Source organism: Tricharina praecox, assembly GCF_024521635.1.
Source record: "Tricharina praecox strain CBS 144465 chromosome Unknown BZA05scaffold_23, whole genome shotgun sequence".
NCBI lineage: Eukaryota > Fungi > Ascomycota > Pezizomycetes > Pezizales > Pyronemataceae > Tricharina > Tricharina praecox.
Window position 1 is genome coordinate 360,854 of NW_026250425.1, and position 16,055 is coordinate 376,908.

General features: G+C 54.6%; 6 protein-coding genes across 6 annotated transcripts; 4 read left to right on the plus strand and 2 right to left on the minus strand.

Annotated features, from left to right (window-relative positions):
* Positions 1 to 143: 143 nt before the first annotated feature.
* On the plus strand, positions 144 to 2,515 carry BZA05DRAFT_458225 (uncharacterized protein). Its single transcript, XM_051487598.1, has 4 exons — positions 144 to 826; positions 894 to 910; positions 987 to 1,285; positions 1,344 to 2,515. The coding sequence occupies exons 1-4, from the start codon at positions 362 to 364 to the stop codon at positions 2,489 to 2,491; spliced, it is 1,929 nt and encodes a 642-aa protein (XP_051336945.1). The 5' UTR covers positions 144 to 361; the 3' UTR covers positions 2,492 to 2,515.
* Positions 2,516 to 3,947: 1,432 nt separating this feature from the next.
* On the plus strand, positions 3,948 to 4,916 carry BZA05DRAFT_406478 (transcription factor e(y)2-domain-containing protein). Its single transcript, XM_051484513.1, has 2 exons — positions 3,948 to 4,213; positions 4,318 to 4,916. The coding sequence occupies exons 1-2, from the start codon at positions 4,122 to 4,124 to the stop codon at positions 4,538 to 4,540; spliced, it is 315 nt and encodes a 104-aa protein (XP_051336946.1). The 5' UTR covers positions 3,948 to 4,121; the 3' UTR covers positions 4,541 to 4,916.
* A 163-nt stretch (positions 4,917 to 5,079) lies between these two features.
* Positions 5,080 to 6,456, minus strand: BZA05DRAFT_476080 (uncharacterized protein). The gene has a single exon (XM_051488231.1). It carries the CDS (start codon positions 5,963 to 5,965, stop codon positions 5,180 to 5,182), a length of 786 nt encoding a protein of 261 aa, XP_051336947.1. The 5' UTR covers positions 5,966 to 6,456; the 3' UTR covers positions 5,080 to 5,179.
* A 54-nt stretch (positions 6,457 to 6,510) lies between these two features.
* Positions 6,511 to 7,358, plus strand: BZA05DRAFT_406480 (uncharacterized protein). The gene has a single exon (XM_051484514.1). The coding sequence runs from the start codon at positions 6,708 to 6,710 to the stop codon at positions 7,218 to 7,220; it is 513 nt and encodes a 170-aa protein (XP_051336948.1). The 5' UTR covers positions 6,511 to 6,707; the 3' UTR covers positions 7,221 to 7,358.
* BZA05DRAFT_135106 (uncharacterized protein) lies at positions 7,304 to 8,717 on the minus strand. The gene is made up of 2 exons (XM_051478837.1): positions 8,114 to 8,717; positions 7,304 to 8,049 (listed from the first exon to the last, which is right to left on the minus strand). The coding sequence occupies exons 1-2, from the start codon at positions 8,520 to 8,522 to the stop codon at positions 7,388 to 7,390; spliced, it is 1,071 nt and encodes a 356-aa protein (XP_051336949.1). The 5' UTR covers positions 8,523 to 8,717; the 3' UTR covers positions 7,304 to 7,387.
* A 1,233-nt stretch (positions 8,718 to 9,950) lies between these two features.
* BZA05DRAFT_406484 (uncharacterized protein) lies at positions 9,951 to 15,805 on the plus strand. The gene is given in 4 exon segments (XM_051484515.1): positions 9,951 to 10,677; positions 10,766 to 14,301; positions 14,361 to 15,640; positions 15,652 to 15,805. The coding sequence occupies 3 exon segments, from the start codon at positions 10,182 to 10,184 to the stop codon at positions 15,438 to 15,440; spliced, it is 5,112 nt and encodes a 1,703-aa protein (XP_051336950.1). The 5' UTR covers positions 9,951 to 10,181; the 3' UTR covers positions 15,441 to 15,640; positions 15,652 to 15,805.
* Positions 15,806 to 16,055: the final 250 nt, after the last annotated feature.

The following is a 16,055-nucleotide window of genomic DNA, read 5'->3' on the forward strand; positions in this document are numbered from 1 at the left end:
AGCTATACATAGTTGCTATATTCAGCATTAAGGCTGAACGAAGCAGCAGATCCGTGGTAGTTACTAATGGTTAGCTGCATGTGGGGTATGTATCAGCCATTTAGGCGCGGCGGGATCTTGTCGTTTCTCCACCGAACATCAACCGTTCAGATTCCGTCCTCCACTAGGTGGGTGACTACGAGCGAGTGGGCACTGGGTAGACCTCAACGATCCCGTAGATATAGAGCCGTGCAAACGGTACACACGCTCGGAAAATCCACTCGCGTACCTACAGTATTTTCTTATTACCTGTCCCAAACAATCCCCCCCATCTCCCAAGGAGAAAAAGAAAAGAAAAGAAAAAACCCTTAACGGAAAAAAAATGCCTCCGCCACCACCCCCCACAAACCCACTCTCGGGCAATCCCCTGCGCACCCGCGGCAACCTCCAGGAAGCGCTGAGGGCCATCCTCACTCCGCTCGCCGCATTCACGTCTCCGGGCGGCGCGCAGGTGCGTCTGGGCGAGACAGCCGTGCACTACGATGAGACTGCTGCGAATCTCGAAGGCTTCGCGCGGCCGCTGTGGGGACTTGCGTCCTTGCTGGGAGGCGGCGCCGATTTCGACGGCCAGCAAAAGTGGGTCGACGGTCTGAAGGCTGGAACCGATCCCGAGAGCGACGAGTACTGGGGCGAAGTTAGAGATCGCGATCAGAGAATGGTCGAGATGTGTCCCATGGGCTATTGGTTGGCCCTCTGTGGCCCAGGCGAGAATGGCTTCTGGAAGGACTTCTCGGGTAAGGAGAAGAGCAATGTTGTGGCCTGGTTCGGAAGTGTCAATACTCGTGAGGTGGGTTCCATGAATATATGCCTATGCCCCACAAGTGATTGAGATTCTCATGTGTTGGTACGTATAGATGCCGAACACCAATTGGTGAGCAAGCCCGCGGCAGTCAAAAAGAAACCAAAAAATCCTGCATGAAAGGCTGATGGAACTTCTCCTCTTGAAGGCTCTGGTTCCGTGTCTTCGCCAACCTGGCTCTCAAAAAGCTAGGAGCAGTTCACAGCGCCGAGAAGCTGGTTGCTGATCTGGACCATCTGGATACGTTCTACGACTCCCAAGGATGGTCGAACGACGGCCCTCCGGATACTTTACAGATGGACTATTATTCTGGACCGTTCGCGATCCAGACTTCGCAGTTGATCTACTCTAAACTGGCGGCAGATGACGACCCAGAAAGGTGTAAGGAGTACCGCCAGCGCGCCTTGATGTATCTGGAAAGCCACATCCACTATTTCGATCCGCAAGGTAAGCGTGTCCGCCATCGTGCAAAAAGTATGGGCATACCCCCAACTGATCTCATCAGGTCGTGCGATCCCCTTCGGACGCTCAACAACCTATCGATTCGCCATGGCCGCTTTCTGGGGTGCCTTAGCATTTGCCTTCAGCGACCCCGGCCGGTACGAACTCCCACACACGTACGGATGGGGCGTAATCAAGGGCTTCCTGCTCCGAAACCTCCGCTGGTGGGCGCAACAGCCCATCTTCACTCCTTCAGGGACGTTGACGATCGGATATGCGTACCCGAACATGTACTTCACCGAGAACTACAATTCGCCGGCGTCGCCGTACTGGTGCATGAAAGCATTCTTCCCGCTCGCGCTCCCAGAATCGCATCCATTCTGGTCCGCGGAGGAAGAGGCGTACCCAACGGATCTGGAGAGCGTCGCGGCGCTCACAACGCCGCTGCACATCGCGAGCCATCTGGGCGGCCACACGTTCATCCTCTCGTCGGGGCAGGCGTGCCACTACGCACTCAAAGCGACGCAGGCAAAATACGGCAAATTCGCGTACTCCTCCGCGTTCGGCTTCTCGGTGCCGACGGGAAGCTTCAGCCTCGAGCAGCATGCCATCGACAGCATGATCGGCCTATCCGACGACGACGGCGAGACGTGGAAGACCCGGCGGCTGGCACCCGAGGCCAGGATCGAAGCGGCCGAAGGCCCGGCTGGTTACCACCTCGTTAGCAAGTGGTTCCCGTGGCCCGACGTCGAGATCGAGAACAGGCTTGTTCCGCCGACAGATAAACACCCCAACTGGCACGTCCGCATCCACCGCGTCAAAGCCGGGCGCAAATTCCAGAGCGCCGAGGGAGCGTTCGCCATCTACGGGCAGGAAGCGAGTGGGCGGCACCTCCCACCGTTCAATGGCTCCGAGGGATACGATGAAGCCGAGGGCTCTGTCTTTGCGGTCTCCAGAGCCGGCGCGGTGGGCATCGTTGAGTTAACGGCAGCGCCGAGGAGGGGTGAAGTCCTCCGCGTCGATCCGAACTCGAATCTGATGGAGAGCAGGACGGTGCTGCCGACGCTCCATGCCGACTTTGAGAGCGGCGAGGAGAAGGTCTTTGTCACGGCGGTGTTTGCCGTGCCCGAGTGTGTACCGGGCTGGAAAGAGAGCTGGAGGAAGGCGTGGGAGCAGCGGCCGCAGGTGGAGGATTACAAGATGTACATTTAAAGTAGTCGAATGATAAAAGCACAAGGTAAATCGAGGTATTACGGAGTAGCTTCAAAGCAAGAATGAAAACGGGAACGTGCAAAACGGGTACCTAGGCCATTTGGTGCGTGAATTACGGTTGCGTTTATCTGCCAAGTCGGGTCTCGGCGGGAGGGAGAGAAAGAAGATCAGGGCAGGGAAGGTTGGATAGGATGTTTTTTTTTATTCAATCATCATTGCATTTGACCAGAAACCTAGACCATGGCTGCATAGGTAGGTACACACATGTCCGGTTCCTCGCCACCGTCTCCGACCACTGGCCGTGACTAAGCTCGGTGTGGGAGAGATCTTCAGTTTATTTCGCATGCAGCCTATCTAGACCATGGCGAATACTCAGTATAGGAGAGAGATAGAGATCTTCAGTTTATTTCACATGCAGTCTATCCAGACTATGGCGAACGCTCGGTGTGGGTTTCCTACCTATTGCTCCCCGTCCAGCCCTCTCCCGAGTTCCGTGCCATGAAGCCGAAACCCCGAAAGACAGATGGACAGATAGACGAAGGAAATAACGAAACTCGAAATAAATTACATATATCCGAGAAAGACGGTACAGTCGGGTACATAGGAGGTCTCGGCGGGCTCATGCTCCCCAATCGGTGCCCGTGGCGGTAAGATAGCAGTGAGATTCTGTGACGCAATAACAAAATCACAGGTGTTCACTCGACATTAGAGAACACACCACATTTGCTTCAAGAGACTTCGAGGCAATAAGATATGCAATATGCAGGTTAGTTTTGTTACAGCTGCCGCTGCCTCTACTATAACCCACTTGTACTTCAAACATACTCGGTGCCAATACCAGAGACAATGAGCAACAGGGCTGATACGGAGGTTATGAGGCCATGACTCGAGTCACAAACAGGAGCCAAAAGTTTAGGGGGGAGGGAAATGGACATTTACGCCGCTAGATCCGTAATGGTAGGGAGGTTTACTAACTTATGCAATTACACAAGTTGCTCTGCGGAATCTACTCGAATGCTTTGATATCACTCGTTTCGAACCTAGGTATTTTCACCGGTCCAGATTTGGCCAACTTCATGCACTGAAACAAACTTACAAGCGCAGGGCATGTAGGGGATAGTCCGACGAGCTTCATCAGCTCCCTCTTCGCCGTATGTATGTACTTGGGTACGCATAGTTGCATAGGTGGCCAATTGATATGTACAAGAGGTCTTTTTCTTACGGCCGTAGCCAGCCCCTCCATATAACAGCCAACAAGTATCATTGCTCGAGCAGCACAACAACCAATCACCCATCCAGTCCCCAACATCTCGCCCCCCGCAACGCGCAACCTCGGAAACCGAGTGCACAATCATGACCGGCTCCGCTCGGATCGCGGCTAAAGCCGGCAACTTCCGTCCACGGGCGCCGGCTAAATAGAGTACCAGTTAGTACGTTAGTACGGTTCACCGTTCCACAGTTGTCGTGCAGCAGCAGCAGCGTGGCTCCGGCGCGAAACCCTCTCCTCTCGTCTCCCTCTTCCTCCTCGCTCGCACTTACACGTCTCCTTCCCACTCCACACACTCACGCCCGCCCGCCGAAGCAAACGAAAGCAACAGAAAGCGACTATTCCGTGCTCCGCTGACTCGCCATGCCGCCGCAGTCCGCGACCGCCTCCGGCGTGCCCGCCGACACCGTCGCCGAGATCAACCGGCGCATACTCGAGTCCGGCGAGCTCCACAAGTACGTTGTTGCACACTCAATCACCTCTGAGGGGGAGTGGGGGGGGGGATCGAGCGGGCGAGGGAGGGGCTGACGGCAAGGTGTGAGGGGGGAGTGTAAAAAAGGCTAGAAACTCTCCTCCTCCAGCTACTGCAGGAATCGGGATGGACCGAGAAGCTGCGCGCGCTGTGTCAAGACCGGCTGCGCGATCCGAACGCCGCCGTCGGGAACTACGAGGAGCTGCGCGTCGCTGTCGATCAGGAGGCCAGGGAGACGGTCCCTGAGGCTGTCAAGGTCGAGATGGTCAAGAGGGTGCTGCAGGTGCTGAGGGGTATGGTCGAGGATTAGGACGAGGACTACGGCGAGGGGGAGGGGAGGCGGAATGGCGTTATGGGGTTTGGAGTTCTACTTTATCTTCTTCTTACTACACTCGGGTTTTGTTTAGGGGATACAGGAGCTGGAGAGGTGGTAATCGGCGGTGGTGGTGCGGATATATTCTACAGGTGGTGCTGGTACCTTACTTGTTAGAAGGTGGGCGCGTCGGAAGAACTATGGACGTGGTGGTAGTGTTGCTCTACGTGAATTCTCAACCATCTCTCGCTATCGAGGTCGTTCGCACTGGTACATACATAACTTGGGATCTCACTCGCATCTGGTCCTGCTAATCGTACCCCGCATTCATCGCACGTGTTCTGGTCTAGATAAACAGGCTGGACTGCGCATGCACATTTGCAGATCTAGAACCAGATAGCTTGGTACCCTGCGGCACTTGAAATACGGGCCGCTGCCCTGGGCGGCACCGGGAAGTTATGCGGATGTGGTGGGTGGGTGGGTGGCAATTACTTTGACTCAAAACCCATTCCACGCATCAGTTAGTGTAGGGATCTCTCTGCACGAAGCTCCCCGTGATCATTGACGCTCCTTGCTTCCCAAAATTCAAATATGTACAATTACTATGATAGCTACAGTATTACACCACCCCATCCTTTACTCATCGACCACCCGTCTCTCGTCTCGTCTATCGACGACGTACAAATTCCTGACCGTCACAAACCCCAGCAGCTCATACAGGTCCCGCGCGGGGGCATTATCTTCAAACACCGTCAACCACACCTCGCCCTGTCCCGCCTTCGCCCACCACCTGACCACCTCGCCGACCAACCACCTAGCCAGGCCACGCCGTCTATGCGGCTCCATGATCTCCAAGTTCGAGATGTACAGGCGGCGCGACTCCGCATCGGGTAGCACGGTGATCCAGCCCGCGCGCTGCGGAATCGACCTTGAGGTATCCATGACGCTGAAGACCTGCTCACCGGCGGCGTGGACTGTGTTCGCCAGGTGGGGATGTTTCGCCAAAAACCAGGCTTTTGTCGGCAGCGGCGCAGCGGCCTTGTAGCCCTTTGGCGGGAGCGGCGAGGAGCTGTAGAACGACGTCGGGAACGACGAGGTAGTCGGCGACGCCGACGGCGTCGGGTACCCGCTCGTCGTGTTCGTCGTGTAGGGCGCCGCCACTCCGAGCTTCATCTCCCGTAGCTGCGACACTTCGTGGCCTTCGGACCGCGCCCATGATGCGAGGAATGGGTCGTACGTGTTCAGTGTGTGCCATTTGGGCCGCAGCGAGGAGACCACGGCGTCCGGTACGCAGTCGTGGAGGAAGAGCCAGGTGCGCTTCGTGGGGTGCAGGGTGAAGTGCGTGTATTCCTCGGGCGACGGGTGCACGACGTGCGAGGGCGAGCTGTGGAGGTAGTGCTTTGCGATTAGGTCGTCACACATGTTTGCGCTGGAGGGTATTTTCTTCGTTTAGGTATCTGGAGGGTTTGCGGATGGAGTTGATAATGGGTCCGGATTGGAAGGCAACATTGATGGCGATGAAGGGGGAGGCTTAAATAGCAATTGCTTTCTTTGTTTCCTGCCCCGTGGTGAAGGGATGGCGAGGTGACCGAGTGGTATCTTGGTTTGATAGATCCCACGGAGAGCTAAACAGGCAGATCGTAGATCATGGCCACTGTATCGGCCATCGTCATACGTAAGGGTACTTATCTCTAGACTTAGCAATCAATTTGTTTCTTATCCGTGGGCGAGTCGATGCGTGGCGCCCCACGGTGGAGAAACTGCATTCATGGTTGGTTCGGCAGTTTGTGTTGTTTGGGACTGGTGTGTGAAGGGATGCACTTTGCACGGTGGCCAATGATACGTTGTGAAGCTTTGGTGGTGGGGTTGTGGTGGTATAGCTATCCTGGCGATATATGTAAAGTTTGTCTTGGAGGATGAGATGGCGAGGAACGGGGTCAGTGGTGGGGGACCGGGCACAGGCCATTTCCAGGCAGGGGTGTGGCTTGCCTCGATCGTGATGTCACTGTCATACTCTATTAGGTATACACTCCTCCCCCCACTAGAACGCCAATCCAGTGTCCACACCCCTCTCCTCCACAATTGCCGGACTCACATCCCACATCCGCTATCGACTTCGCCATCGACAATTCATCACCACAATCGAGCATAGCATAGCAACAGCATGCGTCCCGATCACCCGCCATCACGCGAGACGCTGCTCACGGCGGCGCTCGGCCTGTGCACCGATTTCTCGAACGGCTGTTCTCCAGAGGTGCTTCTCGCACACTTCACGCACGCGGTCCCGCCAGTGGCGATCGAGCACGGGCTGCAATCGCTGGCGCCGTTCATAGGGCGGCAATTCTTTGGCCGGGCCGAGATAACAGAGTACTTTAAACTCCTGCAGAAGTACGTGACGTTCGATAAGATGTGCTTCTGCGAATATATCGTCGACACAGACACCATGAAGGTCTCGTGTAAGGGCCATGCGAGTTTCACTTGGAAGGAGACCGGGCAGGGCTGGGATGAGGTGTTCACGTATACCCTCGATTTTGTCCATGAGGGTGGTGACGGCGAGATCAAGGTCAGGAGGTATCAGGTTTGGGCGGACACCGGAGCGGCATGGTTGGCGAGTAAAGGCGAGTTGAAGGGGAAGAGTGGGGAGGAGGCAGGCGAGGAGGGCTGTAAGAAGTGCTGAGTTGGGATGTGATGGGGAGGTTTGTTTTGGTCTTTTCGAGATGGATTAATGTTTACTTGAGTTGTGGAAATAGCATACAAAAAAGGAAGGCTTGAAGACAGCATATCAACATCATCATTATCCACCTCCATCGACCCCACCCCCCACCCAGCTCCGACCACATCTCCTTACTTCAACACCTGCTTCCCATTCCATTTGCTCATATGGTTCTTTGTTTGCCCCCGCACCCTGTTCTGATACCATATCGGCCAGCCACGGATACCAGTGTAGAGATTATACATCCTTGGTAGGACTATATGTCCGCTCTGATGCCTGAGGACCTTCTCCACCACGGCGTCGGCCACCGTCTCCGTCTCCAAACCCGGGAGCATGAACCAGTTAGTATTCTTAAACCCCTGGAATAGCGGAGTCTTGACATATCCCTGGCTAACGAGCGTAGTCCTGACCTTCGGTGCATTATACCGATGCACCAACTCGAGGCCCAGGCCTTCATGGAAGCAGTGAGCCGCCGCCTTGGAGGAATTATAGTCGACCATCTGCGGGGCAGCCATGTATGCGCCGATGCTAGCGACGGTAACGACATGTCCGTGGTTCGCCGAAATCATCGCGGGCAGGAATTCCCGCGCAAGGTTGAAGTGGCTGAGCGTGTTGACGGCGAAGGTGAGCTCGTTGTCCTTTGCGGAGGAGTCGAGGATCGTCTTGCCGCGGCATACGCCGGCGTTGTTGATGAGGACGGTAGGGTTGCCGACCTCCTCGCGCACGCGTTTGCAGACTTCGCCGATGTTGTCGGACGAGGAGAGGTCCACGGCGAAGAAGTGGACGTTTTTGGCTGGAGGCGGTCGTCAGTCAGTGGGTGGCACCACGTGAGCCACAAATTCCCATCGGAGCCATACCAGCTTCGTACAGCAACGGCTGCACATCCAGAACGACCACCGCCTTGATGCCCAGACCCGGCTTTGTGAGCTCTCTCACCATCGCCGCGCCAATACCACTGCTGCCACCGGTAACCACCACGATCTCGGATGATGGGCTGAACTTATCCCGCCGCCAGTTATTCGAACTCATCTGCGACAGAAACCCATTGATTCTGCCCACGAGGCCGAGCGCAAGGAGGATTTTGAACTTCGAGAATAGCTTGGCTCCGCGTGGTCCGAGTGACTTGAGGAGAGCTTGCCCGCGAGGGGTGTACTGGAGCGCGAGGAATATCGGGAGGGTTAATGTTGGGTTGAGCAGGGTCCTTTTAAGTAGGATGGTGAGTGCGTCGAGCGTGAAGATACCTTCACGCGGGAAGAAGGGCGCCATCGTGAGGTGGGAATTTCGATATCGATCGTATGTTCGTGAGGATTTTTTCGAGTGATAAGCTGGTGAACCGCAAAAAAGGAATTCGAGTTCTCTCGGAAAACAGGAAGCCCATTCCTGCCCTTTATGATCGATCTCTACTCGTGGGCTTGGTTCACATGGAAGACATAACTACCTATCCGACCCGTCCGCCCAATGAACTCCATCATGACCTCGGCCGCTGAGCTAGCCACTGGTGTGAATGCGGGGAAGTTGGCTAAGCGATGTGGCCTTCCTGTTTGGGGATTGTGGGGAACAGAAGCGGGACCTTCTTGAGACGGTTTGGGTACAAGATAGAGTGTATATCGATGTTCACGAGCAAGTATGTAGACATCGGTAACTATTGCTACCGTGATGGAAGCGAGGATGTGTGGTCCGATTGGTGGTGACGAAGTGGATGTTTCCTCTACCCACTCCGCCGCTCGCCCAGACACCTGGAAACAATTAATTGGCCATGGAAAAGCACTTTGGATGGTGATCGATGAAGAAGCCCACCGACGTCCCAACAGAATCTGGATAACTGCCCTTGGGAGGCCAAGACTAGGGCTGTATATAACAGTGTAACGACGAGCTGAGGAGTTCTGGCCAGTGGCCATGCAGTTGAAGTCAGTCCACCGTACTATTCGCGTGCTCTGAGTTGTACATACTACTACCTATACAGGTAGTAGCAGCCTTACACCTGGATAACAATTCGATATTCACATGGGCATGGTCATCGTCATGGTCCAGGAATATCCCATGCCTCCAATCATCAATGCCTTCACAAAAAGCGTGCGACGCTAGGATTGGCATGCGGCCGATCATGAATCCAAGATTCCATGGGCCCAAAATCCACTTGATATTCCGTATCCGGAGAATCGATGAGCGCGCATCCGATCCACCCCCGAGTATCTGGAGGACGTCTGCTGCTGGTTGCTGGTTGGGTGGCGGTGACTGGGGCGGCGGGGGCGGCGGGGGCGGCGATGCGGCTGAGGAAGCCCGCAGAACAGTCGGGCCGGGCCCAAAGATTTGGCCCCAGTGCAGTGTGCACCCGGCACGTGAAAGCGGGCCAGTGTCACTTGACTTTTTTTTCTCTTTCTTTCTTTCACAGACCCTCCCAATTGTGTTGCACGCCGCTGAAATTTATCATTTCAGCTGTCTACACGCCTAAATCCGATACTTCAAGCTTTAGAATTCATCGTCAATGTGTGCACTGTCTGATTCCAGGCATGAAGCGGAACTCACCTCAAACACATGCCCAATCCATTTCCGCCTTTGTCCTAAAGGTTTTAGAGAAACACCTTTAAGATCTTTAGCGCGTCAAATATGGATTGCAAAGATTGGACTGGTGTTGTTGTCGTTGCCAAGCCAACACATAACGCGATCAACGCGGTCGTCGACTACACGTGTGCACCTTCATCTCCATCTCATCCTACCGACGAATTCTGCAGCCATCGAAGCACTCAGCCCTACCGAAACACCACATTACTGGGGGTCTCACGCCTTGCCTCCAGCCGAACGCGTAGACTCCGATACTGTGTTCACACGACTGGAGAAAAGAAAAAAAAAAGAAAGATATGCCGGCGGCCCCGCTTACTACGTCGGCTTAACAATCGCTAGATACTTTATACCCGCTCTACTCTCATGTCCACACGAAACAACCTCGCTCTGCACCTTCCCTGGCTACAGCGAGAGAAGCCGTTCATTCCACCGCCGCTGAAAGAACCGCGTCCGAGCAATGCGGCACTGCCTCCTGTAGCCATACCGCGTGCGTCCGCTCCTTCGCTTTCGCCGCCGCCTCCATCTCCCCCGCCACCGCAAACTGCGCCGCCAACGAATCCCCCCGCTACATCCTTCTCGATTCCCTCTTGGAAACCCGTTCAATCACTGCCACCGTCACGGCTGCCACCACAGTCGGCAAACCGAGAAGAAGAAGACCCAGACGCGGAAGAGATGGTGGGCGCATTGAAACTAAGCTCGTCGGTTCGAGCCAAGAGACCGAAGCTTGGAAGTCTTCCTCTCGATTCACATCCGAACTTCGAACGATCAATTCCGACCTCGAATACAGCCAAGCCAGTCCCAAGAACACCAGCAGTTGGATCGCTTAGCAGGGAGGAGTCAAGGACTGGGCTGCACACCGGTATGGGCTTCTGTACTGTTGTCTCTCGGCTTCGGACGTTGCTGATGTTCCACCCAAGTAACAGGATTGATGACGCCTGCTCAAACAGGTGGAAGCTCACGACTCGTTGCGTCTACTACTACTACCAAACGTCCGCCGTCAGATATTATGCAAATCGACACGATCGACCTCACGGGTGACGACGACGACAATGGTGCGAGACCACCCGTGTACGCTACCCCGCGCTCAGCTGCGCACTCCGCTCGAACGGATGCCCATACGAAGCGGGGCACAAGCCGCTATATGGACTCGGACCAAGATCTACCGCCGGTACCGACAAATCCCAGGGCGAATTCCGCCATGCCAATGGTTCCGCCACATGGGTTGAGCAATAGTAGGGCTGTCAGGGGAAAGAAACGATTCAGCGGCGATTTCATGGTAGACGATTACGATGTGTCGGCCTCATGCTCCGATGGACCACCTTCGTCAAAGTCGCCACGGCTGTATAATGCGCGCGCTTTGTCTGCTACTTTGCGGAGCCCGCAGAGACAGCGGCGGATCAACCGCGGGATCGATGAGTCTTTACCGCCAGCTTCGTCACAGGCCCCTCCAACTCCGGATGCCGATCTCCCTGCTGCTCGGTCTTATCGCCCTCCTCAGCCTACTAGGTCTTCCAGTACGGTTGTTGAATCACCCAATACCATACAGAACAAGAGGAGAAAGGTCCAGAATCAGTGTACCACGTGGCAGTCCGATGAGGAGAAGAAGGAAGAGGAAGAGGAAGAGGCGGAAATGTTCACGCGACAAAGAAAAAAGCGGGCGACATCGCGAACTGCAGGCGTAAAGGAGGAAACTACGCCAATGCACGTACCCCGGCAACTACAAGAAAGCCAGGACAGTCAACGTTCTCGATCTCAGTGGTTCACACAAGGAGTGGTCAAAGATTCAGACGATGAAGAGGACTTCTCCGATAGCGGCGATCACGAAATGGAGGAAAGCTACGGTATGGGGGATGATGCTGACCTTCTGAGCTTGCTGGAGGACGAAGAAGCTGCCAGTAACCACAACCCAATCCAGAGGGCCAGCGATAAGGGCAAAGCATACGCCACGCCAGTACCACGAATTTCGCCTGCTAAGGTCAGACGGTCACCCCGCAAGGCTAAAGATCTTCCAGAGCCAGTTCCACCCAACGTGGAGGACGATGACGAGTTTGCAGGGATGTCCGAAACACAGTTGAAGACGATGCTTTCAAGTCTCAAGCAACAGAATTACGAGTTGCTAGATGTCCTCCAGGATCAGTACTACGATGCGGGAGAAGCACCCCCAATGAAGCTGATTACCGAGAAGAAGAAGCTGAAAGCGAAAATTGATCTCGTTACGAAAAGAATTGCCAGTGGTGTCTCAATACCCACTGCCAGCAGTAATCCTTCGTTGATCTCTAGCCCCATCAAGAAGCGCAGCGGCATGGTAGAAGCTACTCAGTATCCTCAACTGCAGCCGTTCAATGAACCTCCCACGCATACTAATCCTATACCGTCAACGCCATCGAAACGCAATAAGTACGGGGATGAAACCACGGCTAGCCCCATCACCCGGACAATACGATCTCCGCTCAAACCTCCGTCCAGGAGACATTTGCATCCTCCTCCTCCCCCGCCAAACCGTCAACCATCTCCGTCTGTTCGACGAGGCTTTCCCCAGCGAACTCTCGAGGGCCTACGTCCTCCCGACTCTCCACCGCCGTTCGATCCGGACGATTTTGATTTCGAGGAGGTTGATCCAGTTCCTCGGAATGTTCCTCAGAATGTTCCTCGGCCCGCTTTACAAAGTGAAGACGAAAACTTTGGCAGTGATTTCGAAGTCGAGGATCTGGAAGAAATCGAGGATGATGACATTCGGATAATCGATCCACCACCAACTAGAAAGAGAGCACCCCTCGGTCCTTCAACCGGGAATTCACCAACCCGCAGGACCATCGACCAGGTTCTCGGAAAGAAGCCCCAGTCAACGCAGCTCGCAAATCCACACATTGAGCTCCTCCAGGGGAAACACCATACCCAGCGTGCCGCGACGGTCGATCTGAATAGTCCTACCATGCAGTACCCATGGTCAAAAGAAGTCGCCGCTGCCTTGCGCCACCAGTTCAAACTGAAAGGGTTCCGAAGCAATCAGCTCGAGGCCATCAACGAAACTCTTTCTGGAAAAGACGTCTTTGTGATCATGCCCACGGGAGGCGGAAAGAGTCTGATCTACCAGCTTCCTGCTGTGGTTAAGTCGGGAAAGACCCGAGGCGTGACTATCGTTGTCTCGCCATTACTCTCTCTGATGACCGATCAGGTGGATCATCTTCACGCGAACAATGTTATGGCGTTCTTGCTCAACGGAGAGATCGAGGAGGCGAGGAAGAAGTTGATATTTCAATGGTTGCGAGACCCCGATGTCGAAAACATGATATCCTTGCTTTACGTAACCCCTGAGATGATCGGAAAGAGCAACTACCTAATCGACACACTCCGCGATTTACACCGTCGGGGGAAACTCGCCAGAATAGTGGTTGACGAAGCTCATTGTGTATCGCAATGGGGCCACGACTTTCGACCGGATTACAAGGAGCTCGGGACTATCAGACCCAACTTTCCAGGCACCCCCTGGATCGCTCTGACGGCTACAGCCACATCGAAGGTGCAACTGGATGTTCAACGCTGTCTGGGAATGACCGGCTGCAAGGTGTTCACCCAAAGCTTCAATCGTCCCAACCTGAGCTACGTCGTGCGGTCAAGGAACAAAGGACCCAAAGTTCTGGCCGATATCGCGGAAATCTGCCAGGAGAACCGGAACAAGGCGGGTATCGTTTACTGCCTGAGTCGGCAGACTTGCGAAAAGGTGGCAAAGGTGTTGCGGGACCGTGGCATCAACGCTGAACATTTCCACGCCGGAATGGCGTCCGACGAAAAGAGCAAGCTGCAGAAAGCCTGGCAGGCGGGACGGTGCCATGTAATCGTCGCAACGATCGCGTTCGGCATGGGAATCGACAAGTCGGACGTGCGTTTCGTTGTTCATTACAGCATACCGAAGAGCTTGGAAGGATACTATCAGGAAACGGGCAGGGCCGGCAGAGATGGCAAACCCAGTATCTGTACCTTGTTCTACAACTATAGCGACGCAAACTCTCTCTTCCGGATGGTGGACAGTGGCGAAGGTCCGCACGACCAGAAGAAGCGACAGAAGGAGATGATTCGACAAGTCATCCAATACTGCGACAACGAGGCAGAGTGCCGGAGAGTACAGGTGCTTCGGTACTTTGGCGACACGAAGTTTACGGCAGATGAATGCAATGCCTCCTGTGATAATTGCTCCTCCGGAGTCGAGTTCGAGCGGCGTGATGTCACCGATTATGCCAAAATAGCCCTCAAGATCATCCAGGCATTAGACGGGCAGAAAAAGACGCTCCTCTATGCGGCGGACGTCTTCAAAGGAGCTGGCAAGAAGGCTCAGGATACCGATGGCCATATCGAGGGATTCGGGGCTGGGAAGCATTGGACAAAGTCAGACTGTGAGAGGCTCTTCAATAAACTCTCGTCCGAGGAGTTCATTGGAGAGCTGCACGTAGCGTCGCGCAGCGGATGGCACAACAGCTATGTCAAGGTAGGCCTTCCCGTTTCTCGATAACATACTCATCTCAACATATCTAACCTTTAGAACAGTTGAACAAAACCAATGCCAACAAGATCCTGAATGGGAGAGAAAGGGTGTTCATGTCTTTCATGAAGGAGGGGCAAACGAATGCGAAGAGGCCCGTCGTCGCGAGGAAACCCGCCTCTTCCACAGCATCCTCTAGGGGCGAGCTTGAGCTGCAGTCTACAAGAGCGAGAGAATCTGACCTCGGTGGGTTTGTCGTGTCGGATGGGGAATATGATAGCTTGGGGATGCCGCCGATACGAATTGGTCCCTCTCGTAAAGAGCCTTCCGCACGAGCACGCAGGGCAGACCGCAATCCACCCCAGCAGCTCGGACAACCCATAACGGCAGAGGATGTTATGGCCACTCTCAACCCTTTGGAAATGGAAATGCTCGATCGATTCATCAAGGAGGCCAGGAAAATCCGGGGTAAAATAATGGAAGATAATGGATTCAGCCGCATCCAATCCGTCTTCGTGGATGGAATGCTCCAGAAGTTCGGAATATTCCTACCGACAACCAAGGAGGCGATGGCAGCAATCGTCGGGAACGCAGACAGAGTCGAAGACTTTGGCGCCCAGTTCCTCGCCCTCTGTCGCAAGTTCGCCAAAGAGAAGGAAGAGAACTTTGCAGACGCGGACATAGGCGAAACCCCCATCTTCCGCAACTTTTCGCAGCCACCGACCGCGGGTTCCTTCATCGCTCTCGACGACGACGACGACGACGATGCGGACGAGGATGAGGACTACAGCGGCGGCATGGCGGACGAGGACTTCGAAGACGGCGACACAAGCGAGTACTTCCGCAAAGACGTTGCCGACAGGCAGAAGGACATGATCAGCCAATGGGAGGCTGGAGCGAGCCAGGCCCGGCCGAAGAAAGCAGCGGTAGGTGCGCGGGGAGGCGGCCGCGGCGGTAGGGCCCGTGGCTTGAAGAAGCCGTATGGCAGTCGGGCTAGTGGCGCAGAGTCTGGCGGTGGCAGGAGGCAGAGTGGCGGGGCGAGGGGGTTCGCAAAGAAGAGGGGCGGTGCAAGAGGAGGTGGTGGTGCGGCTTCGCGTGGAGGCGGTGGTTCGAGAGGTGGTGCGGGTCCGAAGGCGTTGTGGTGATAAGGTTTTGGCTTCCCCAACCAACAACACGTTTTCTTTTTTGCCCCTTCCCTTGTTTTCCTGACGATTCTCCTTTTCATTTCATTTATCATTACTGGCCTCGTGGCCGTGGCCGTGGCCGTGGCCGTGTCATCGCGAAGGGAGGTACTCTACTTGGGTATTAGTGTATAGTATTCTTTTTTTCTTTCTTCTTCTGTTTTTCTTCTGTTTTTCTTCTGTTTTTTCTTCATATTAAACTTAGGCGGAGGCCGGAAGGGGAGTTTTGGATATTTGATTATTGTTTTGTAGGTATGCTGTTTAAGTTTGTACTTACTCTACATTGGGAGACAATGATTTGACGGATTGGATTGGATTGGATTCCGCGACACCTACCTGGTCACTGGTCACTGGCGTGATGGAAATGCTCCGATACTCTATTGGTTATTGGAGAACACTGGACTTCAATCCGGGGACAATCACATGGTCACCAGTGAGATTCAATGCAATGCGGCTCGGTTTTATACTAACGGTGGGGGTATTCCAATTTCCTTTCAAAAAAACTCGATCTTTGGGGGTGACTGTATATGCAAAAGGACTCTTCATATCAATCTCCGAGGAGCAGCACCACCTACGGGG